The sequence below is a fragment of the Amblyomma mixtum genome, chromosome 4 (genome assembly GCF_055824585.1).
Source record: "Amblyomma mixtum isolate Tamu chromosome 4, ASM5582458v1, whole genome shotgun sequence".
NCBI lineage: Eukaryota > Metazoa > Arthropoda > Arachnida > Ixodida > Ixodidae > Amblyomma > Amblyomma mixtum.
This window is the reverse complement of record NC_143015.1, coordinates 73,574,347-73,599,710: the sequence shown is the minus strand read 5'-3', so window position 1 is coordinate 73,599,710 and position 25,364 is coordinate 73,574,347. Positions and strand designations below refer to the sequence as shown.

Below are 25,364 nucleotides of genomic sequence, written 5' to 3'. Positions count from 1 at the left end.
GGAAGCATGATACACACTCAGAGATTCATATATTCACAGTGAATAATTTATTATCGCATTTTTAGGTGAACGATTTTCGGTTTCGGTTTCGGAACGCCGAGTTGGACTGTGACGTCACAGAGGGGGAAGATCAACTACTTCACTTGGTCACGTGGGTCCACAAAAGTTGTGACGCACCTACTGCTGCATCGTCTGCTTTCTCACACACGTGCTGACCAGCGCATATGAAAACAAACAACAGCATGTCTAGTACCAGCAGCTCGGATTCTGACGGATCTGAATCCAATGAGTGAGGACATCGACTTTTTTTTTTATCGCACGCTAATATCGCCTTCGCGGGTTCGCGTGAGGATGCGAAGCACTTTGCAAAATGCCGGTAAGCATCGCTGCGCCGCTCTACCCAAGCTGCGCCCACAACCGGTGTCACACTTCGCCGCCGTGCAGCTGTACCTGAGCGCTGCTTGGGATGGTGTACAAATATCACAAGAAAAGACAAAATCGCTTTGTTATCAGAACTGCCAGCTATACTCGAGCAGCGACAAAGCATGCCTGCTTATGTTGGGAGCTTTCGGCAACGGCACCGCTCACGGGCGCTCCGGGCGACGAGCTCTGCTGCTGCCTGGCTGCCGTGGTCGTCGCTAGGCCTATAGCCTGTTTCGCAAGCGGCCGGCGCTTCGGAAGTCGCCTGCGCTATAATAAAAGGAATACTTTTCACAAATAGCTTTAGTGTCAACAGCATCATCTCACAATAAAATAATAGTATGGTCAATCTCCTCGACGCCTTCGGCAGCGGAGCTAGCGGGCGCCAGGCGAGCCGGACCCCAACGTCGGGCCAGCGGCAGCTGCGAGGCGGTTCTGGCAAGAAAATTGCTCATATCACCGTTGTTACCTTTACCAGCAGCTCAGTATTCGTCAGCGATCCTCAAAAATGACACTTTTTTCACATTTCTTGTACCATGGTTTATTATTTACGTCAAGAACACTCCTTAGCTCGCTTTTATGACGTCGGCAGACGGTATCCAGGCTGGCCGACCGGCTGGCAGGCACGGCGTACTTCACGTCCGCACAAAACAGCCATGCTACCAGTAAGGATGCTTCCTAGATTCGAGATACGACAGCATGACTGTACTAAAAGTGGATCTTTCGGCAACGACACTGCCTGCGGCAACGCCGGGCGACGACCTGCGCGCTGGTCCCAGACTGCCCTAGTCGTCGCTAGGCCTAAGCTGGTTTCACATCCGACTCCGCAGCTGAGGGCGCTTCGGGACTGGCCAGCGCTCAGAAACGTGCTCCGCTCTGCACCCCTTTACTGTGAACTCGTCCCACAATAAAAGATATGTTCGATTTCCACGACGTCTTCAGCAACAGAGCTAGCAGACGGCAGGCGAACCGCACCAGGTAGCAGCAGCACAAAACCGGCTATGGGATGAAACTTGCTTGCATCGCAGTCATCACTTCTATCAGGAACTCGGTATTTGCCAACGATCGTCAGAAACGATGCATTTTTGATATTCATATATCCCAGGGTTTGCTATGAACGTGAACAAACAATAATGTCGCGTTCTTCGGATGCCGGTGGTCGGCACGAAGACTGGCGCAGGCCGCCCGGCTCCAAGGAGTGTGCCCTATTTCATCATGACGCTGCCGCTCTCCGGGCTCGCATTGGCTGCCGCTTCCCGTCGTTGCGTTTTTCGCGAGCGGCTCGCCGTTGACATCTAGCAGGCCGGACGCAGGCGACGAGCTGCAATCGGACGCTGCGACGCTGTTCGCAACGGCGCGCCGCAAACCGAGCGAGTGGCGGTTAGCAGCAAATGCGGCTCGCTGGTGCGTCGACTGCGCTCACGCGGCTGTGCCCCGCTCATCATACGTCACTGTATTTCGGTATGACGTCACTAAAACTTTAATTTGTTTACCCCCTTGTGACGTCAGCGTTGATGGCGCTAGCGATGGGTCTAGATCGTGAGAGTGAGCATTTAGGTAATCTTTGGAACCGAATTAAAATATTTTTTAAACGTTTGTTGCGTCCAACACCTGGCTGTGAGTGCCCTTGCATACATAGGAATCCCATAGTAGGCTTTTTATAGCTTCAAAATTTGGTGTCTCCACCCCTTTAAGTGCCGGTTACGGTGGCTTCCCCACATCATAGCCATGTGACATAGAAAGCGGCACGTCAGAGCGAAAGCTATCGCCGTTTTCACTACCTCCGCAACACTCGACATGAGCGCAGGATTGTTACTGCAAGCTTGCAGCCACCTACGGCGCTGCTTCCATGGCGCTGTCGACGGGTGCCAGAGGCGTGAATGTGTGCTGAATGCCGGACTACGACCCTATGAGCCGCTGTTGGCGAGTGCAAGATAAAAGTGCAAAACTTAGTGCGAATGCTGGTGCATCACCCCCAACTTCATGCACATTTGTCAGTCTCACTAATCCGAGGCATAGTAGTCCGCTATTTCATCACAGCACTTGTAATTACAAGACTGGCCTGTGGCAGCCTACCTGTATTTTAGTTCTTGCCCTTTTCTACCTTACAGGAGCTTACATTTCAGCAAGAGTGTTCTTTTTGTGGTGAGGGTATTCTATTAATACAAGCCAACTTCGACTTCTCCTTGGCGTCCCCTTAATGCCAGTCAAGGCGCCAAGTGAGCTGCATAGTCGTACAGAAGCTGCCATGAAGGACAGCCAAGATGGCGCTTGACTGCTTCTGGTAAATGTATACATATGCACTGAGGGCTTTGTGCAATTGGTCCACTGTCCTGTTTTTGCAGTGCTTGAGAAGCAGTCATTGCTTGTGTGCGTTAACTGTGCCCCCTCCCCGTCAATGCACCACAACAAAATCGATGCTGAAGTAACATGGGTGAGTTTTACTGTTCGCACACCAAGCGTGTACTGCAAGCAGGGGTGCAGACAGATTGAAAGGTGCCACAAAATGGCTACTGCACGAGCCGTATTAAAGAAGCCAACAGCCACTGAAACAAAGAAAGGCATTGAGGAATACTTCCATTGTTTTCTTTTAATTGTGGCGTTGAACAAAGGCAGGGCAAAGGCGAGGGCAAGATAACCGATGGTTATGAGTGACGGACTCGATTCCAAGAGAAGGCAAGCATAGCAGGGGGTGCAGGAGTTAGGTGGGAGGGTGAGATTAAGAAGTTTGCTGCGATAGGGTGGCTGGCACAGGACAGGGTTAGTCAGGCTGATGATCATGATCATGTTGATCAAAGGAAAATTAGTAGTGCATTCACTTTATTTATAAAATACATTTGATTAAAAGTAAAATAAAAAACAACCACAAGTTGCCGGCGGGATCCGAACCCACGGCCTCCACATTCCGTGTATGGTGCTTTACCAACAAAGCTTTGGTAGTGGCTGCCCAGTCTTCTGCTTGAAAGGTGTTTATGTGATCTATTTACAGCTGCGCGGCCACAGCTGACTACTCGTGGTGGGTATACTGCAACTGGCGATCGCAACATTGCCGATGCACAGGCAGCAGGCCAACGCTCACTGGTGATATCAGAGTCTGTGAGATCAAGTGAGTGGATGCAAGTGCAAGTACAATCATGTGTGAGCGTGCAGACCTATGAAGAGTCGTCAAAAAGTACTCTGCTCGAAGTCACACTGGACACATGACCACCTGTGATGATTGCCGTGAAGAACAACCCAGGACACCAATCTCATTCGAAACTGCCAAATACTTCGAGAGAATTATCAAAGGCCTGCAAATTCCAGAAAAAAAGCAGAAATATCCCCAAAAGAACAGTCTAACGAACTCCAACTATGGAACACGGGGGCATGGCTAAAGCCCTCGTCTCCAAAAGGAGTGTTGATCATTTCTGCAACACCCCCCCCCCCCCCCCCCCCACCCCCTCCCATGACACCCCTGATGAGGTCTTCAGGGCAATGAAACCTGCTTCCTCTGGTTCTCAGAGAACTGATGACCCCCCCCCCCCCCCCCCTGTCACCTGAAGTAAGGGGCTGCCCTGGGCTTGGCCACGTCCGGGGTGAAGCGCAGGATTAGGCAGCCCCCTCCGTTGTACGCCCACTCCGTGCACACCTCGGCCACTCCGCAGCCGTTGCACAGCGAGCGTCCCTGGTCTCGAGGTTGCAGCTGCTGCCGGGACAGGTCGGACCAGGCCACGGAGCTCACCACCTGCACCGACACAGTCGTGTGGAGCAGCGTACTGTCCACTTGTAACTTGTGCGCATAACTAGAAAACCTGCGTCCTCCCTTAGGCTGTTTCTTATGACGTCCAATACACATCTCTACAGAGTCAGAGAAAAGCTTTCATGCTGTGCACCTCGCTTAGGTAGAGTACTTAGGTTTGTTATATCTGAGGTTAACATACGAAAGTTTGTTATATCCAAGGTGGCGTACTTCCATTCGGTATAGTATCCGACAACTAAAGTTAGTTAATACTTGACGTGGCATAATAAGGTAGTATACCAAGTTGGTATAAGTAGTTCATCACCCGTGGCACAGCCAATGGCAGTGCTGTTGGCAGCATAGCGGCAGCCTGCCTTTTTGAAAACGTTAGAAGTGATGATGAGAAAACAGGGTTAAACCATGGAAAAAATGCCAAATTGCTGCAAGACAAAAAATTAGACCAAGTCTGCAGTTTCTTGACATTTGAAATATGATATTTTTTTTACCTCAGTTTCATACATAAAGTGTATTATATCAACTCCAGTCGTTGTAACCAGATTACCTGGACATCTACAAAGTTTTAATACTGCAGAATGCAACTGTAAGTTCTGGTCCAGCTTTTCGAATAATCCTCCGAAAACTTCAGAGTTGTGCCCATGCTACTGCCATCATACGAGAATATCGTACAATAATAAACCAGTATTTATGTGTTCGTCTCCGGCAGCAGACTGTCCCTTTAATGTAGTTAAAAGATGCAAAAAAAAATGGCTGACCTGGCCTGCCTCAAAGAGTTTTTCGCCAAATCCCTGACAGAAACTCGTTCGGAGCGGCAGTGTCCGAATACACCACTCGGGACAGCAGCATTGCAGACAGTCCCAGAACCTGCAAAGGTTGCAACACAGTGCAAGAATAAAAATGAACCATCATGAGATAATAATACCTAACACGTCTTGCAGAAGCCTCACGGTTATTCTGCTGCCTCATGCAGTCTCACGTTCCTAAAAACATGCGGCACTAACAATGTTTTTCACTGAAACTTAGCTTCGCTGGTTTGATGTTCTACCCTTCCGAGATGATATTACACAGTTTAATTTGTTATGAACAGAACAAGCAAGCATATGCGACAACTAAATGTGGCGTTAAACGTAATAAGAAGGTGTTAGGCTACTGTTCATCGAAACTGCAGCGTAATTAGATATGTATAGGCAATAAGCAAAACTCAAAACAGCATGCAACTTCTGCACGAAATACGAGAGCAAACTACCCAGTAACTTAGCTAGCAGAAAGGTTTAGTCTCCACTTGAGAAGTGATTCCACAACTGGTAGTTAGCTATGCATCACACTCTGCAGTGCACGCTCCAGAATGAGCACAGGAAACTGAGACCTTAAGCGCAACTTACCGCCGCTGACTGGCTGCAGACTCCATCTTGTCTTGGTTCTTGTATACCCAGCCAGCAGCAAAAATGGCTGACGACAAGCCATGCTTGCGAGCTACTTCAACTTCCTGAAACAAAATTTGAGTCACCAAGGCTGCCACAGTCATCACTTGCAGTGAGCACATTGCCGAAACATTCAATGAAATTGTGAGGCTTGTGGAAGGGATTCCCTAATTTCTACTTACCATAGAAGACACATATTTTTTCCAATCTGCAGAAATAGCAGAGATCACTTCCGAAGCAAAAATAGGAGCACCACTGTTGTGCTGAGTCTACAAGTGCTGGGTGCGTTGTTTGTTTTTGCACCCAATTTTTTTTCAGCAATTCACTTCCCCCACTGCAAATATAAGAGCATGCGCAGTGTTCTTCTCACTCTAAACAACTACTGGTGTCTCTTTTAATTAACTGATCCCCTTGACCCACAGTTCTTATCCCGAGTCAATCAAATGAGACGACATCAACATAGGGCTACCTGAGCTGCACTCACCCTGACTGCCTCACTGCCGCCAAAGTGCTTTGTCTTGTGTGCAAACACATCGACGCCGACATAGACGTCGCTCTTGCGGTTGCCAGCATGGCCCACAGACTTCTGCAACATCCCTTCGGTCCAGCCGTATCTGAGGAAGATGCCGTCGCAGAGGTTGAAGAAGCACACGTTCTTCTCGTTGAGCTCACTCTGCCAGTCCAGCCTGCCGTCCGGCAGCACACTGTCGTGCCAGATGACCAATGAGCCGGGCACAGAGCGGTGAGTCTCCGTGGTTACGGCCCTGAGGAACTCCAAGAGGAAGGGGCCACAGGTCTCGTCCTGGAAACAGGCGCCACGATGGAACTCAGTCTGCTTTGTGCTCATCAAGCGCACGACTGGCAAGCGGCCTTGGAACACTACTGTCCGCACTGCCACATTTGACATTCAGGCGTTTGTTGTCCTACGTGGCGAACGCAGCAGTCGAATGACGTTTGTGCCGCCAGTAAACATAAAATACTACCAGATGGTGGCTCCATTATTTGAAACGCAAAGCACTCTATGCACCTCCTAATAAAACTGAAAGAGAACATGAATAAATGTTGCACGCAAACTAGCGGCCACTTATAAGGAGCAGAGCAGGCGCCTGCCATGGTGATGCAGGAATATGATCAACTGAACACGCTCACAGAATCCACAGATCAATATGAGACGAACAGAACTGGCAGGGCCTCACTCCGTCCCACCTTCCAACCTGAACTGCCTTCTTGGCACAACAGTGCAGTCATAACAAACAAGCCTAATCGCTGAAAGAAGGCTTTGTTGTCCCCCTCCTTGCATGCCTATAGCACTTTTGTCTCGTCGTCACTCCTTTCTGGTGGTATGCATGGTTTGGCACTATTTTTTCCTCTAATTCATGTCTAGTGGCGCCATCTCTGTCAGAAGAAAGTTGCATCCTTTATGCAGATGCTGTCCTTCGGTCCTTACGAGATTCCAGTGTTTTTGTTAGCCATACACATCCTCATACCTCAAGGGCTGCTCGACTTACACCATCGCAACTCCTACCTTCCGTGCTGCGGAACTGCAAGCATTGTTGGACGGCAGCTGAGCTCTACCTGCACACCCTTTGTACCATCAAGTTAATGCCTTTGCCAATTCTTGATGTGTTCTCAAACAACTAGACAAGTATGCAGTGCCATTCAAGTTGCATTAGTCCATCCACATTGCCAGCCACTCGTACACGGTGCCTAGATGCATCCGAACACTGCAGCTGACGTATACTGCAGCTGATGTATTCAACCATACTGTGCACATCTTTCCCTGCACCAAACTGGCTAACACACTTTTCCCCAATTTGTTCATAATTTTCTAACTTCTTCACTCCAAATATTGAAAACCCTCTCCCCTCTTTCTCCTGCGCTTAGTGGTTGTCGATAATCGGGGTGACACGTCCCCCACTGCTGAAGGAGAACGCTTTCGCCTGGAGGTTCGAAGAAAAGAAGAAACGAATCAAACAAAACAAAATGAAGCCGTGTTTATATTTTGAAGGAAAGGAGCCAATAAAAGAAGTGAAAACACCAAGGAAAATACACACTAGCCACGCGTAAAACACGACAGAAAAAAAGGAGAGAGTTCATCGAATACAAGGCGTCTCAGGTGGAGCGGGAATGCCTTGCAGGTAGCACAGAGGCGGGTTGTTGACTTTTGATGCGTCGCTGGCGTTGCGTCCAAAAAAGCAGTAGTAGAACATCAGGAGATGAGGAACGGAGATGCACACGGGAGACGCTGACAAACTCCTGTCAGCCGCCCCCAAGAACTGAGCAGCTGCAGCAGGAAAACCGTAGCCAGGCCCCGTCGACGGCGTCCCGATACACCGTAGGCCTATGCAGCCCATCCAAGGAAGCCGTGGCAGCAAAGTGGCGTTCTCAGTAGGCCTGCATCGTTGATTCAAGGGAAGTCCACGGGAGCACAGACCCAGAGTCTGACGGCTGCCACCTCCACGCTCGAATGAGGCTCAATGGTCTTGCGTCAATGATTCAAGGGAAGTCACTGGCAGCTCGGACCCAGAGTCCGACAGCTGCCACTCCCACGCTTGAATGACCAGACTTGTGGTGCGGTGTCTTCCTTTACACCTCGGTTTGCTGGAAAGTAGCTCTACGCTCCTCGTACCTGCCCCGCGCACACCACTCGCACGCGCACATGCGCAAAGCGGGGCTGGCACGCACGGCGCTCGGCTGTCCGACGCCCCACTGCCGACACGCCGCGTTCCAAAAATCCCTCGACAGTGTGGTGTGCACATCACAGTGGTACACTATATAATTAGAGAAATATAAGATTTTTTCCTCAAAAGTTCGGCTCCCTATCAACTCCCGAGGAAAAAGAAAGGCTGTAGCAGCAGCAGGTATGCTACGCGGAGTTTGGAGCAAAGCAGCAAGAGAAGCAGCACAAGTTGATGACACAATATATGTGTAGTTGTCGATACAACAAGCACTGAAGTCTCAAAGCACAGACTTAAAGGCGGCAAATAAAGTAAGGAGAGTTCTTGCAGTGCTGCAAAGTCGAAATGGCTGAGAATTGACAGTTCTCTAGGATATATCCAAAGTACTCAAATGACATCATCTCCACGGCCAACTGCCAATGATGGCTGAAACAGCATGTGGTAAGTTACAGTGCACAGGGTTCAAAATCCCAAAGCCGCACTGAAATAATGAGAAATGCTGCAGAGGAGGGCTCGGATTACTTTGACCTGAGGTACATCAACCTCGTGCATCAATCAATGGTATGCATTTGAATCCTTAACCACCTCCTGCACTGTGACTAATGTATGCCAGGAAGTGATACACAGTTACAAATGGCACCAACCATCCCACACTTGATCTTGATGAGCCATCCATCAAACTTGCATGAAGCAGTGATGTGGGCCAGCTGGGACGCAACTATGGACACAAGGTCGCCTTTTCTGATCTTGCTGAGGATCTTGGCGCCTGGACCTGGCTCCACGGTAAAGGCCCCTGAAAGGCCAGAACCAGTCACTTAATGCAGGAGCCTACACCTTGAGAATGTCCGTCAAATGTGACATTAGCTGTGCTTCCGAATTCACTCCTCCTTTGCTTCTCACTAATGCAGGCCCTACCTTCGTAAAACCAGACTGTCATTACGCATTATTCATGGAGCGTATGGTATAGGTGGTGGTGAATGTTCAGAGAGCATCAATGCATGCCAGTAACCCCCAATTTAAGCTCCCTCAGAGAATTCCAAAGCTGTGACATTTGCCTTCATAAGTGCCGCAGATATAAACAACACACAGCAAAGCAGCGAGGTGCAATGAAATAGCAAATAGCCCACCAAACAATGCACTTGTAATTTGCAACTTTTACTCACCGATGCCTGCATTAACACTGCTTTGAAATGAAAGAAGGACAAGAGCTTCAGCTAATGGCATCCACAGAGACTAGAGCACCTTGCATTACAGCTCCCCGAGCCAAACAGCATCACATGACACTTCTGGTCATGGACAAGGGAAGGCATTCAAACTATTTCTGCAGAACATTTCTGCACAACTCTGGCAGAGAACACATCAAACACACAGAATCCTTGCAGTGGAACTCCAATCTCCCGACGCTGGCCTTAAGTGTTCCCTTTTTCTGCCTGCTATTGACCCGCTCCATTTATGTTTCACATACCACTGTGAAGACAGAATGGTCAAAGGCAAATGTGATATCTTTTACATGTCCTGAAAAAAACTGATAAAGCTCGCTCTGTCTATACACGCAAATACTGAGGCTCAAGATCATCATAGTTCAAGAAAAATGGCAAAATTCTCTAAACAGAAAATGGGTCCAGGTAAACGAATCACAGGCACAAGTGAGGCGCATGCAAGAAGTGCGGACTCAAGCGACTGAAGGAGAGCAGCAAATGTCCATCTGATTTTGGGCCGCAAATACAATGTATTCCTGGGCACAGCTTAAAGGGAGAATGGACATTCAATTTTCAGTAGTACATCACAAGCGCCTGATAATTCTTCACAGGCCACAAAACACAGACCTATGCCATAGTTTAACCTTGCATGGGTGTTTTCGAACTGAGCGACAAGGAGGAAATGAACGGAGGTTTCTCAGAGTGCCGCCAATGTTGCCAAATGTTACACGTTCTGGCTTTTCTTTGGGCACAGTAAGGATATTTTGAACGTTAATGATCAGACAGGACCACAGTTCATAACCTAGCCCCACTGCAATTCTCCAACGGAAATAAAAAAAAAATAGAGGGGACACTTCAGCTCCACCATAACAGTACGACACAACAGCATTAATGGGTTAATGCCCATATGTGAAGAACTGGTAATTCCTGCCTTGATATTTACAGATCTCTGGGAGTCCTCATTCCACTCCAGGCACAGCGGCCAAGCAGTGCGCCACTTCCCAAGTGCTGCCACCGGTCCTGCTTGTGAGACCCAGGTTGTTCTTCCCGAGCAATCTCTCGTGACCGGCCATTAATGTAAATGCCACCTGACAGGGTGCACAGTTTGCTCACAATCCGGTGGGCAGCTTGTGATGACGCCACAAGGTCACGTGACCTTGGTGGCCCACCTGGCTCCTAGGTTGCTCCTCTGGGGATTTTTCGCGGATTTCTCGGTCACGGTCAACTACGCCAACGCCAACAACAATGCCCAATTTTCTGCGACATGAGCTTTTTAATACTGTCACATTAAACAACAGAGTACCAATATAATTGAACAACCAGAACTGGGATGCAGTCTAATTCAGGCGACCACAAATGACAACCCTCTCACACGAACAGCATTTGGCCACCCTGGTGTAGTGCTCGACCACAACCTCCTATATGGACACGTCAACTATCCCTGGCAGTCCCCAGTGGCTCGTTCAGACTTGTGATGCAGACCTGTGAACAAGGCAGCGTTGAGACCTGTGATACAGCAGAGAGAGCTAAGAATCTCTGTCTCCAGACAGGCCACCATTTAGGCCGGACCTGGCAATGTGTAAACACCAGAATTTTACCCGGTAAGGCTATCGATACTATCGATAGTTGAGTCACTACCGAACTATCAATGGTAAAAAAAAAAAAAATATCCATAGTAATATCGATAGCGCGCTATCCATAGTACTACCAATAGTACTATCTCGATGGACGTATCGATAGTAGTATCGATACTACCTGGTATATATAGCTCTGTCCATTCTATTAAATTAACCACGCGCATCAACTGCGTCCTAAAGTTGGTTTCCTGAGTGTATCGTATCGAGATGATGGTATGAGTAACTAACAGGACTCGCCCGTTTTCGCAGCCTACGCGTCACCGAGCTGTGCAGACATTCCCTATGTAAAGTTACTGGGTAAAGTGTTACTGTCGCGATTGTCCTAGTTGCAAAGCGTGTGTGCGAAAAGCATTTCTGCAGCGGGTACATCAGCAAGACGACGTCTGCAGTACGCGATGGTGCCATGTTAGCCAGCACAAGTTGTTATGCTGTTTGTTCTTTCATCAAATGCAGTTTCACACATTTTTACAAACTGTCCCAGCTGCCTTTTAAACTGAACTGTCCCGCTTTTTCGTCTCAGTTTAAATTGGTACTAATTTTATCTTAATTCTAGCAAGCTCTCACAACCCCGTCCGTTATCTTGAAAATTGGTTAACTTGTATACAAGTCGGCGTATAGAAGAAAAAGGCACCTGACGTGCGCAGTACATATGCCATGCTATCACGAGACTACAAATAATGCGATGCACAGCAATTAACGTTCGTTCTTCTTGTTCCAGCCATGACGTTGTCGAATGCCTTCGTTTACGATGTGATACATGAGCCGCTTCCTGTAATCTGTAACTTCATGCTTATATTTATCTTTTATCTAGCTCGAGTATCAAGATGTCCTTCTCAACTAGTATTCTATGGGAAACACTTCCATAGTTTTTTAAGCGATAAACCACTGCCACACTTGCAACCTCACCAGCGACGAAATGTTTCGTAAGCATTGCATAACATTTACATGCACTGAACACAAGGTAGATATGACCGCGCATGTCCTAGACTACCCTGTTGCAATGAGGATGCGACATTTCAGTAAACAAAGATCGGACAGCTCAAAGTCGCGCAGCTTGAGAAAAGCTTTACTTTTGAGCATGAATGTATCGATGGACATACTCCGGGTCCTTTACTACGGAATTAAATAATTCTTTCGTCCACAAGATACTTCATAAATGCATGAATTGAGTATTGCTGGTAGCCTGTTATCGCAAATGCCACCGTGGTGGCACGGGGGTAATGGGACTCGCCTGCTAACTAGAAAAATGCGGGTTGGGTCCCAGGCCATGGCAGTTCCACTTTGACGGAGGCGAAAGGCAAAAGGCCCGTGTACTGTGCTATGCCAGTACATGACAAAGAACCACAACTGGGCGGAATTTATCCGGAGACTTGCAGTACGGCATCCCTCATAGCTTGAGTCTCTTTGGGACGTTACGCCTCATAAGACCGTGAAACCAATCAGGTGCCGCAAATGTTTTGGCTATATCGCTGGCCAATGAATGCATAATATCAACAGTATTACTATCTATAGTCTTACTATCGATAATCTTGCTATTGAGAGCGGTACTATCAGTAGCAATACTGTCGACAGTAATACTATCGATTCTACTACCGATAGTACTATCGATAGTGCTAGCGATAAAACTATCGATATTCTATCGATAGTAGTATACTATCAATAGTCAATTTCCCGATAGTTTGGCATCGCTAAAAGCTAGCCTAACAGTGGCGTTTCAGATGCTAGCAGATATTAAATGGAAAGTCACAGGGCTTAGGTTAGGAGGCCAGGAGAAGCTTATACAGTGGTAAAGGACGAGCATATACCATGCTCTCGCAGTTTAGCAGACAGACGAGGGCTAGATGTAGATTCCCAATCAATAAGGACACAGCTAGCAGCATAGAGGAATTCTACAGCATTAACATAAAGGTGGCAGTTACCGTAATTAAGCTTAACAAGACGTGCAAATTGTTGAAGGAGGTACATGCCTACATGCCTACATCTAGCCATGATGACCAGATAGTCGAAAGCTTAAATCCAAACGTAGAATCGGTAATGATTAAAGTAAGAGCAAAGTACACTGTACTGATCAGTGATGTCAATGCCAAGGTAGGCAAAACACAGGCAGTACGCCAGGCAGTGGATGAATATGCCATAGGTTCTAGGAATACCAATGGAGATTTATTAGCAGAATTAGCAAAATAAAATAATGTTTCGGTCATGCACACATCCTGGCATAAACGGGCAACCAGGAGTGGACATGAAAGAGCCTGAATGACGAGGCTAAAAATGAAGCAGACTTCATATTCTGCGAACACTTCGCATCATGCAGGATGGGAGGTGCTCACCAGAGTGAGATGCAGTGACCAGAGGATGGTAAGATCGTGAACTAGCATAGACACGTGGAGAGAATGGAAGAAACCAGCGAGGCAGGAGCCCATCAACGAGTCAGCAGTAAGAAGGAAAGTAGGGAAATTCGGGATACCACTGCAGAACAGATATTCAGCTCTAACTGAAGACGACAGCTGTGATGTTCAAGCAGTAAACGATAACCTGACAGCTGTTGCTACAGAGTGCGCAATAGAAGTAGACGGTAGAATGCTTTGAAAGGATACTCTCAGGAGGCCAAAGATCTGATTAATGCACGCCATAGCATAAAAGCTATTCTTTCCATCCCACAGGCAGCTGTCGTTATGGATGCGTGATTGAAGTAGGCAGCAGAATGGTTAGACAGGATACTAGCAATCTCTCTCAACTGACGAAAGATCGACGCCAAAGCATTAAAGCTACCCTGTAGAAAGAGAGAACTTCGCCACTCAACTTCAGGGCCTTCTGCGATGCTTATGGCACGCTGTGTCATCTGGTTTGTAGTTTGACAACAAAATTTTTTTTTTTGATGGAGTTTATTTTTAACACGACAGTGCTAATACAACCATGTGGGGAAAAACTGTCCGGAATCGACAACTGCTTGAAGCCTGGCAGCCCGAGTGACCGGAGGAACCGAGCTCACCAGTAAACTAGGAGGGCCACCTCGGTCACATGACCAAGTGGCATCACCACAACATGCCCGCTGATTGTCAGCAAGCTGCCCACCCTGGCAGGAGGCAATTAAATTAATGATTGGTCGCGAGAGGTAGCTCGGGAAGAGCAACATGGGCCTCACGAGCCCCACCGGTGGCAGCACCTGCCACCAGAGGGCAGTGGCGCACATGGCTTAAACGCTGCACTGAGCCAGGAGTGGTATGAGGACTCCCAGCGATATGTGAATGTGAACTCGACAATTGCCAATTCCGCATATATGGGCATTAACCCATTAATGCTGCCGCGCCATGCCCTTAAGACAGAACTTAACCGCCCCCTCAAGTTTTCTTTTTGAACGGGCTCCGAAGACGTGGCGAAGCACAGGTGGCTGCGCTCTGGTGCCAAACTATAAAATTGCTATTTATTGTTTCGCAGCAAGAACACTGTTCAAGATAGAAATTTGATTTTTTTCAAAGTTCATGATCAATAGAATACCAAAAACTTCGCATGCTTCAAAAAATTCGTACCGTTTTCTTTTTTTTCGATAAAAGCATGTCTTTAAAGTTTTGTTGAATTCTTCCCTAAAACCTTGTTTTTGGCAAATAAACATTCTGTTGTAACGGGCAATTCGTTATTCAAATATAAATGCCTAAAAAGCACAATTACTTAGCTTTGTTTCTGTGTACTGCATAAAATTTTAAGTGCAACTGTTTTTTATAGAAACAAAAAAAAACAACTGAAACCTGCTAAAAACGATCATTTTCCTCAGGTAGGAAAAGAGAGTCAAGTGACATGAGGCGAGCAGATTGGGTCAGGGAACCAACACAAGTTAACCATATTCTAGTTAAGATCATGAACAAATGGGCAAGGGCATAGCATGTAATGCAAAGGAAAGGTGACTGTGTTTGTTAAGGGCAACAGACTGGATTCCAAGAGAAGGCAGAGGGTGGCAGAAAGTTAATTGGGTGGACGAGGTAACGAAATATGCGAGGTTATGGTGGGCGCAGATGGCAAAGGACAGGGTTAATGTGAGAGATACGAGGAAGACCTTTGTCCTGCAGTAGGCGTAGTTAGGCTGATGATGAAAGATACTTTAAAGCACGGGAACTGATGGGCGAGTTGGTTATGCATGGTATGATTGAAACAGTGCAATGCCGAAGACCAAAGAAGAGAGCAGAGGAAAGGAGGAAATGGACAACACAACACTGAACTAACAACTGCCATTTATTTGGCATGCTGTGAGTATAAATACATTTAGGCACCAAAATAGGAAACAACGCAAAGAGCTCATTCATGCAAGCGGATCCCTGCAAGCCAACACAAGCTAAGATGTGCAATTCAGGAAGCGAAGTTCTTTTTGTGATAGAGATGATGATGGAGCACTTACACATGTATCGCCATACTTTATATTCAAAGCCTCGATTATTCGAAGCCTCGAAGCTGGTCTTTGTTCCAAGCAAGAACTCCGCAAAAATTAAACTGTGAGGAGCAATCACACTCAAAGAAATGCATGCTGAGGTTACGAGACTCTTTGTTATCAATATTGTTGCGGTCTCATAACCTCAGCATGCACTGCCGTGAGTGCGATTGCTCCCCACAGTTTAATTTTTGCGGAGTTGTTGCAAGGAGCAAAGACCAGCTGTGTGGTTAAATGATCGAGGCTTCAAATATCAAGAAGTATGGCGATACATGTGTAAGTGCTCCATCAGCATCTTTATCACAAAAAGAATTTCACTTCCTGAATTGCACATCTTAGCTCGTGTTGGCTTGCAGGGATTCGGGTGCATGAATGAGCTCTTTGCGTTGTTTTCTATTTTGGTGCCTAAATGTATTTATACTCACAGCGTGCCAAATAAATGGCAGTTGTTAGTTCAGTGTTGTGTTGTCCATTTCCTCCTTTCCTCTGCTCTCTTCTTTGGTCTTCGGCATTGCACTGTTTCAATCATACAAAGACGCTTTGTTAGGAACTGCAGCCAGTGACACTGGGCGAGCTGCAGGAGAGCACCAAGAGGGAAAACTCCGTTTCAAACGTTTGGACTGGCGCCCAAGGAAAGCCCCTGTTGCTCCTCAAGGGCACTCTCAGTTGGGAGAGGCAGTTAGAGGTGCTGAAGCTGCTGTGTTATAGGGCAGGCTTGTTCAACCAGAGAGTAGTGTGAACGTTTTACAGTGTTTTACATTAGCCGTCTCGTGCGCAGATACTCTTACATGCTATGGGTGTTGAACAGGTAGTCCCAGTAATGGAAGCAGGAATGCGGCATACTGCATTTAACACACGAGATAAGAACATTACCACCACTGCCTTTTTTATCGAGTGTTAATGTTAGCAACAAGTGCCTTATTCTGAGCACGCACACAAAATCATGACTGCCGTTCCAAGCAATCAGAATGATACATGCTCCCATGATCAAGGATGTCACTGCCTGTATCATGTAGGTAAGTTGAGTGTGACGCATGCTCACGTTCTCCATCTGCGGCGCACATGCTTGGAACTTGTGTGCCCTTTCCATCTGAGGGTATAAAACGAGCATGAACAAAGGCCTCGTTGACGTTCTTGTGCGGAACTGGTCCCGAGTGTTAATCTACCGGCACAACCAACGATACACTGCCCAGTTCCCCACACTGCTAGTTCCGACACAACACCCTCCTGTACTTTGATGAGTGCTCTTCATAGAGGTCTAAACTCCTGGGGTTCAACGCACTTGATATTGTCTCTCCCTGGTTAACAGCTTTGATTGTCTCGTTGAAGTTGCTGTTGCAGGTTCCAGTTACCATCCTGGCAACAGGCACCGGTATGGGTTCAACACCGATCCTTGTCGCCAGGTTTTTAACGTTTGGAACATTTTATTCCTGGCAAACAGTTTACTAATCTTGAATAGTTTGTAATAAGAAATAAGAGGCCATGATTATAACATGAGGAAAACGCTTACGATGCTACCAATATTCAGTGTTATGGTCAGAAAAAAGAAAACACCCAAGCTCCAGCAACTGCATGCATCCTGTTGAACTGTTGCATGAATTGAGCGGCCCACCTAAAACCTTGACGCCATGCTTATGGCCAGCAGAAATCCACCCGGGAGGTGGGATCGTGACCAGGTGGTGTGAAGAGTAGACGAAGCTGTTGATCAAGTGCCAGTGATGAAACCGGTAGCTGTCAGACTTCTCACATCCGTGGATGAACCTAGTAGGAAACAAGTGGTAGCCTTCAACATCTGCTACCGTGAAAATAGAACAATAAACACTAGGCTTCCAGCTGAAGCGTGTTCACACACATTCGTCGGAATTAAGCTACAATGACAAAATACGACAAAATTCGGCTAACACTGACAGCGATGTATGCAGTCGCAGGAAATACAAAACAGCATGTGCTAACTAGTTTTTTTCATAATAAGCGCCACTAATAGACCCCAGTTTCTCTTTGGGGTCCCGTCCCTGCAAAATTTAACTTGTTCTCACTCTAGAAAAATGCCCCAAGTCCATGTCCGAACAAAGTGCAGCTGGCCAACTTTACTTCGGATGTTTATACGAACAAGCAGTCGCCTAACGAAAGAGTGCTACGCGTGTTTATGGTTGGACACCGCCATTAACAACCGAAATATTTTTACTCTTACGCAACCGTTTCGCTCCCCTGCTCCTGTTCAACTTGCACGCGATAGTACGCACTACTTTGCGGCATCGAACAGTGCCACTCTTTTTGTTTTTTCTTCAAGTCTTGTCAGTTTTTACCGGTTTAGATCGCGTGTGTAGTGCTGTACCTGTCCTCCAGAGAGCCTCCCATAATGTCGAGGCAGAAAAGAATCTTCGGGTCATCCAGTTTGCCACGCTTCACGTCTCTGAGCAGTTCGACGGCACACGACTGCGGTTTCTTGAAGCCCAGAAATTCCTCCAGTGTCTTCAGCACGGCGTCCTCCGGATTAGACATCGCCTCGATGGACGTCTTTGACAAACTTGCAAGGACTAAACTGACACAGGCAGCAAGACTCAGCACGTTCTGGACCAGCAAAAATATGCCGTTTCTGTGCCCTGAATCACTTGGAACACATTTGTTTAAAAAAAATAAAGTCACGAAACACGAGCTCAAAGCCGAGAGAAACTATCGGGCACGAGCTACACCAGCGTTTGTTCCAAGCGTTCAGAACTTGTCAACAACTCTATGTTGTCAACACTCGAATCTTTCGAACCGCCAGTCCCTTTCTTGTCACAATTCACACATGGAGACGAAGGAATCTCGATGTCTTCATCCCGGCAGCAGCATCACCAACACTTTGAAAATCGCCTCGCCGTAATCTCATTGTTACTCTTTCAAAGTTTTTCCCGGCACATTGTCATTGACCAAGCGATCTCGCCTACCGCAGAGAACATGTTTAATTATGACCGCAAGAGAGCAGGACTGGTCAGTATTTATTAGTTCTTAGCGCAAATAAAAATCAATTGCAATTAAGTTTTTTTTCTAGCCCTAACGTGTCTTTTTGAACAGATTAAAAAAATGTTACTTGCGCCAAGTACTAAAAATTACTTCCTCAATGAACTAAAAATTATTGACCAGTCAGTTCTGCTCTCTTGCGGTCATATTTCAATACGTTCTCTGCGTAGGCAAGGTAGGAACACTTGTCCTTCAGATCGCTTGCTCAATGACAAGAAGCCGGGAAAACTTTGAAAGAGAAACAATGGGCTTCTTCGATTTACCGAGCTCTAGGTCTCTTCGATTTGGCTTGCACTGGCTGTGCTAGTTCTGCAGCGGTGCCAAGCGATCACGTGAGCGTGCAGCGCCAGTTCATCAAGTGCAGATACAGCCCGTACACTAGCGCGCACCGGCCATTGGCAAAACGAAGGCGCAAGTGCAGCCGCGCCATGCTGCACAACTTCCAGCACTACCTTCAGACCGAGTGCAAGGCGGCGAAGAACTCGTGCAGAACCAGGCCTGCACCTTGACAAAACGAGGAGAAAAGTGCAAAGGGCGCGCGCGGCACCGGAAAAACGAGGACGACGGTGCTGCACCCCTTGAACTGGTGCAGCTGGTGCTGCCAAATCGAAGAGACCTTCTGATAGTCCTCGGGCAGTTCGCGGTTTCCTGTCAGGCAGGAAGCTACGTCATGATCACGTGCGAGCGGTGCTGGCTGGCAGCCCGCGGGCAGTCAGCGCAGAGGGAAGAGGGGAGCGATGCCGCTCGATAAATTTGGCGCGCTTTTTGTAGCAGACCAGATGTTGGAGTCTGATAGCTCCGACTCTGAGGAATCCGACGACGACGATTTTGGAGACACATTTGTAATGTGCCTTCTGCTTTCACAGTTGGAACGCAAGGACCGACACAGGGTGAAGCTGTATGTGGAAGAGGTTGTGCCGCGCTACTTGGACTTCGAGTTCAGGAAGCTTTTTCGACTATCACGATCAACCGCGGCGACTCTAGTGGACGAGTTCCAGCACTCCTCTTTCTACCCCGAAGGCCTAAGAGGGAGGCCAAAAATCGCAGCCGAGAAAACTGTCCTGATCGCTCTCACTTACATCGGGACCCAATGGGCGCTCTATCAGATCGCCGACAAATTTGATGTCAGCGAATCAACCGCCCACGTCGCCATAAACAGAGTCCTGGACTTTCTATGGTCTGTAAGTGGAAGGGAGATCCGCTGGCCGGATCGTGAAGAGCAGGCTCTCAACAAGCGGGCATTTCGTGCTCTGTACACTCGCCACGGAGAGCCTGTTGGCCTGCCAGATGTCATTGGTGCCATTGATGGGTGCCATGTCCGTATTTCGAGGCCGTCGGAATCGGAGGAGAGCTATTATAATCGCAAGAAATTTCACTCAATATTACTGCAAGGCGTGTGCGATGCGGACATGATGTTCACAGACGTGTTCATCGGATTCCCTGGGAGCGTTCATGACGCCCGAGTCCTACGGCACAGCTTCCTGTTCGAAGAGGCAGCTTCAAAATGCGAAGGTAAGTTCGCACTTTGTAATCTGAAAACTTAAGGGCGCTCTGTAGAGGCATTATGACAATAAATAGAAAAAAGAAAAAAAAAGCGGGGGTTGGGGGGGGGGGGGGGGGGGTTTGCCGCGCATAATTGAGCAGAGTGCGAAAAAGGGCTTTATGCTGTTTGTCACTTTCGTGTAACTCAGTTCCTGCTCTTCAAAATGAGTCTCGGGGGTGTTCTTTCTAATGCTGAGTTGATATTGTTTCGTGACCCCTCTCTCCGTCACAAGCTGTGTGTCAAAGTACAGATTCAAATAATATTAAAACATCAATACCTGCAAAACAAATCTCACTCTTTGGTCAGAGTGCCTACAAAGACCTTCCACAAGGCTCAAATTTTTTTTGAGGTGGCGGGGAGCAGGTGTGGAACAGGTGTCAGCGTTAGTTTGTGGCATCACAGTTGGAAGCTTCTGAACTAAGGGCACAGAAATGGAAAACATAAAAAATTGATCTGCACAGGAACATGTATGCTACATGGCTGAGAAACTTTGTGGATCATCAGGACTGAGACGAAAACCTGTAGTAATATAGTTTCCTTTATCAACACGAATCTACAAAGAAAAAAAAACACATACCTTTCTATTGATTCTCTATGAGTGAACATATGCAGTTGTGATGTATGACATATACAGTAGTGGAGAGTACTTTATAGTCATGGTAACCATTTGCTGCATTTCCAGGCGGCTACCTGCTAGGAGACGCAGCTTACCCGCTCTTGCCATGGCTTCTGCCTCCATATCGCCAGACAGGAGCTTGGAAACCATGGATGGCTGCTTTCAACAGTGCCCATACTAGGCAACGAGTCGTCATTGAAGGCACCTTTGGCCTCGTCAAAGCAAGATTTCAGCGCTTGAATTACATTGACGTGTGGGATGTATCCAAGGCTGCATATGTTGTCATGGCAGCATGTGTGCTCCACAATATGGCAAGGCGCCGTGCTGACACACTGGAGGATTTGCCAGATACCACTGACATAGAGGCCGACGATGAAACCACCCTTGAAACACATGAAGCACCTTCTTTTGCTGTTGCTTTACGGGACAGCGTAGCACAAAATCTATGAAGTGGTGAAACCAAGAACCAGGGCTTGCCAATTTGTTGAGCAAAATCTGCATGAACTGTGCCAGGTGACATTTTCAGATATATTCTCAAGACTGAGCCAAAACTATTGTGTGATATTTTTATTGAAAATGTAAATAATACTGTTTGAAGTCACATTGCAATGTAACTTGATTGCAAACAAATCAATGTAAATAAAACAGTTTCCACTAACATCTGTTAACCGGAACAATAAATAAAAATACACAACATCTATTATTCAGGAACAAGTTATAGAATGCTTTTAACTGAACACAGAACCGTTTAAAAGATCAACATGGGAGATGTAATGTTAGAGTACAGTGAATAAAATTAGGCATTCAATAAAAGCTAGCAAGGTAACATGTACTTATGCCCCTGGAAAAACATGAAAAGTATGGAACTAAAAGTTAAATATTGCAGTTCTTAACGTATGGGAAAAATAATTTAATTTATTGTTTCTACAATCTTCTGCGAGATCTTAGCACGGTGGGCAAACAATATAAATGACAGCAAATGCTGGAAACAACAATCCAAGGATGTTTCAGTAAAAAGGAAATTAGCAAAAAGCACGGACAGGAATGCAAAAAATACAAAATTGCTTACAAAGTTGCTTCATTATGAAAACTAAACACCAAACAAATGCACAGAAATGATGTGAAGATGTTGTGAATGAGATTACTGTAAGCAATATACATCTTTGCGGGCTAGCTGCTGACGAAGCAGCATGAGGTGAGCAGAGCAATCTTAGACACTTGTACAGAGGACGAAGAATGAGAATGAACACAGCGCTGTGTTCATCCGCATTCTTTGTCCTCTGTGTGTGTCTCAGATTGCGCTGTTCACCTCATGATGCTGTAAGTAATTATAAGCTACTCAACAGGCTCAACATTTGCTGTGGAGTGCCGACACTCGAATCTTGAAGCAAATTTTTCAAGAGCAGCAAGTCGCTCAACATGGGCCTGCCTGCGAGCAGCCATGCGGTCCTCATGCCTTTTTTGTCGGTTCAGCTCAGCTTCACGAAGGTGGCTTAAGAAGCCCTGCACCACAGCACGTGTTGAGTCCAGACGTGCCCTCTTTGCAGTGGTTGTTTCAGTGCGCAGTGGCTCTTGGAATGAGTTGTCAGGTACATCCCTGCCACCGGTGCATTGGTCTCCTACGGTTGGACTCTGCTGAACGCTCACGGTAGTGGGTTGCAGACATGATGGGCTGTAAATACACAGTGGCAATGAAAAAGGACCACTTGAGTAAAGCTGGCGTTAAATGAAAGATCTTGAACAAAACTGGCATTTCTCATGATCTACCTGTATAAATGTTTTACAGCTTCATTTAAAACCCTTAGTACTTCCTTAACACAGCACTGACAACAAATTTGGTTCGTGCTTTCTTCGTTTCCACATGATATGTTCGCTTACGAGATCCAAATCAATTTTTTTTCCCATGTTGTTTCGGTACGTTTTACCAGGCTGAGATGTAAACATTCTGGGTTGGTATAATAAAACGATTCCTTCCCAATTCAGTTCCATTTTTTAATTTCATGCCCTGAAGCGGCACCATGCGATAATCGTTGATTCTGCCTAGGTTATCACTCTGGCTCTTGAGGCTAGGCTGGCGTTACCATTATACTGAATTAAAACAGATCACATCAGTTTTTCTATGCCTGACGTAGGCTATACTTAAGGTTTATGTCAAAGCCAGGTGAAACCAAACGAGCACGAGAAAATATTCAAGTTGCAAACGAGTGCCGCTATGTGACCTAAGTTCTCGAATTAATTCATGCGCATTACAAAGAAAACACGCAAGCAAAATCTGCCAAAAAACAGTGCCAGAAATTATCACTGCGAAAAGAAAAAATTGCCGGCTTACGGAACATTAGGCAGAAAAAAAAAACAAAAAAACAATCCCAGCATGGTTTCTCCGCAGTTTCTTTCTGCTGCTTCCACAAATATATAACTTTAAATAAAACCAGTGGCGCGGGAGTAAATTAAGAGGCCATAAACTTACTCAGTGTCTTGGGTCCGCGCAACCCCGGGCCCCAGCAAACACGGCGGGTTCACGGCGTGGCTCTTGTCCAGCAGCTCACTCAACTCCCTGGGCATAACAAATAATGAACCCACCGACATGTGTTAGCATGCGTGTCAGTTTGTCAGGACTTTATATGTCAACTGGGATGAGAATCATAACAGTATACACTCACTCTTCAAACTCGCATGTCCGACGGTCATTGCCAGAGCGAGAGTTGTGCTCTCGCACTCGCTTGTATGCTCTTTCAAGCGTACGCCACTTGTTTTCAACTTGGCTAGGTGCTAGGTTGCCTCCGAAAACGTCGTTCAACCTGGCCGCCAGCATCTCCCACATCTGTTTTCTCGTCTTTAGACGCCTTGCCGGGTTTTCTTTAAATTCTTTATAGAGCTGGATCAGGACCAAAGTCTTCTGTCTCGGCCAAAGTTCATCCGAGGCGCTGTCCGAGCCTACGGCGGCTGTTTCCTGGCCGTTGAAGTCGGCGCTGTCCGAGCCTACGGCGGCTGTTTCATGCCCGCGAAAGTCGGCGCTTTCTGCGCCTGTACCTGCAGAGTCGAGAAGGGCAATCCGCAGTCGAACGCCACCTGCAAAATGTGATATGCTTAGCTAGTAAATGCGACAAGAAGTATATGGCACTTGGTAATGCGGTATTGTACTTGGAACTATACTACTATGGCAGGCGCATGCAAAGTAGTACGTACCGTCGGTGACATACACCGGCAATCCTTCTTCTATGACGGGCATGCCGTCCGGGCCAAGCTCCGGGTGCGCGCGCGTCTCGACTCCGTCGAGCAAAATTGTTTCGGAGGCCATGTCGCGCAGCTGTCCGCGTCAAAAGAAGGGAGCGAAAGCGCGCGTAAATTGGCGCGGATGTGCCAAATGCGCATGCGCTTCGTCTGCTAGCTTCTCAGGCAGCGTCGTCTGCTAGCTGCCGGCTCGTGTGGGTCCCAGCAGCTCCGGCAGTCCGCGGTGAGCCAGACGGGGAAAATCGAGTGCGCTTCCGGCAGGTTGCGGACTGGTGGGCGGAGCTTCGCGCCCTGCCGGAGAAAAACGAGCTTCGGGCCGGCGTCGTGGTGAGTCCGCGGTGAGTCCGGGACTGATAATCGAAGAAGCCCAATGTGCTTACGGCGTGGCGACTTTCAAAGTGTTGGCGCTGCTGCAGCCGTAATGAAGACATCGAGATTCCTTCGTCTCCATGTGTGAATTGTGACAAGAAAGGGACTGGCAGTTCGAAAGGTTCGAGTGTTGACAAGATCCGAACGCTTGGAACAAACGCTTTTTTTTTTTTTTTAATGCGATGTTTATTGCCTCAGGGCATAAAACGGCATGTAATGATAAATGAGGATGCCTAAATAAATGAGTAAAGGTTCGCTGATCTAATGAAATCGAGCAGTGAACGATGATGTTTTGAGCTGCTGTTTCGTGTTTTTTTATTTTTTTTCAAACAAAAGTGTTCCAAGTGATACAGGGCACAGAAGCGGCATATTTGTGCTGGTCCTGAACGTGCTCCGTCTTGGTGCCTGTGGATCATTCTAGTCCATTCAAGTTGGTCTCGGACGTCCATCGACGCGATGACTGATCCGGAGGTCGCCGCGCTGAAGACGTAAGAAACCGCAGCCGTGTGCCGTCGAACTGCTCAGAAACGTGAAGCGGGGCGAACCGGATGACCCGGCCGAAGGTTCTTTTCTGCCTCGACATGATGGGAGGCTCTCTGGAGGACAGGTCAGCAGAACAGCACTACACACGCGATCTAAACCGGTCAAAACTGACAACTCTTGAAGGAAAAAAAATTGGCAGTGGCTTAGCTCTGGTTAAAACTGGATATACAAGCGAAAAGCTGCAGTTATGCTTTGTTTGACGTCATGGCTGTCGCAGTTCGCGCACCATGCACTGGGAGCACCACGATAACGGTGTATATATAGCCCTCCTTCCGCATGCGTAGTAACTGTGGTAAACACGCGGCTGCTAGTAGCGTCATACGAGGAAGCCGAGCGCGCGCCGATGCACACTCGGTAAACGCGCAGAGCGCGGGAACGACCGCGAAGGTCGACCGGCGGAGCCGCGCTCGGCGGCGGCTCTGCCGACCACCTGCGCCTCTCCAGTGACGTCACGCGGCGAACTGGCGCATGCGCCGCTGTGGCTAAAATTGATCACGGCGCACGCCAGACCCGGTGTTGACTAGCCTGGTGAAGCTTTTCACTTCAAAAAA

General features: G+C 47.4%; 3 protein-coding genes across 8 annotated transcripts in view; 1 reads left to right on the top strand and 2 right to left on the bottom strand.

Annotated features, from left to right (window-relative positions):
• The window catches only part of LOC149347008 (uncharacterized), a 318,847-nt gene that overhangs the window by 57,120 nt on the left and 236,363 nt on the right, over nucleotides 1–25,364 (bottom strand). The window contains exons 1-7 of one of the 6 annotated variants that reach the window (XM_089586806.1): nucleotides 17,844–19,067; nucleotides 17,121–17,269; nucleotides 8,900–9,048; nucleotides 6,062–6,379; nucleotides 5,539–5,642; nucleotides 4,912–5,020; nucleotides 3,957–4,144 (exon numbers count right to left, since the gene is read on the bottom strand). The exons of 4 other annotated variants lie outside the window; for them this stretch is intronic. In XM_089586806.1, coding sequence (XP_089442932.1) covers nucleotides 3,957–4,144; nucleotides 4,912–5,020; nucleotides 5,539–5,642; nucleotides 6,062–6,379; nucleotides 8,900–9,048; nucleotides 17,121–17,269; nucleotides 17,844–18,010 — 1,184 coding nt within the window. In that variant the 5' untranslated portion in view covers nucleotides 18,011–19,067. Of the gene's footprint in view, nucleotides 1–3,956; nucleotides 4,145–4,911; nucleotides 5,021–5,538; nucleotides 5,643–6,061; nucleotides 6,380–8,899; nucleotides 9,049–17,120; nucleotides 17,270–17,843; nucleotides 19,068–25,364 lie in introns of those variants that run through there. One more of the 6 variants, XM_089586807.1, reaches the window with a different exon arrangement.
• LOC149347012 (cytosolic endo-beta-N-acetylglucosaminidase-like) overlaps nucleotides 1–25,364 on the top strand; it is a 218,180-nt gene that overhangs the window by 31,545 nt on the left and 161,271 nt on the right. The window lies entirely within an intron of this gene.
• Nucleotides 21,225–23,968, bottom strand: LOC149347013 (uncharacterized). The gene is made up of 4 exons (XM_089586022.1): nucleotides 23,857–23,968; nucleotides 23,331–23,700; nucleotides 23,138–23,224; nucleotides 21,225–22,342 (listed from the first exon to the last, which is right to left on the bottom strand). Exons 1-4 carry the CDS (start codon nucleotides 23,966–23,968, stop codon nucleotides 22,006–22,008), a joined length of 906 nt encoding a protein of 301 aa, XP_089442148.1. The 3' UTR covers nucleotides 21,225–22,005.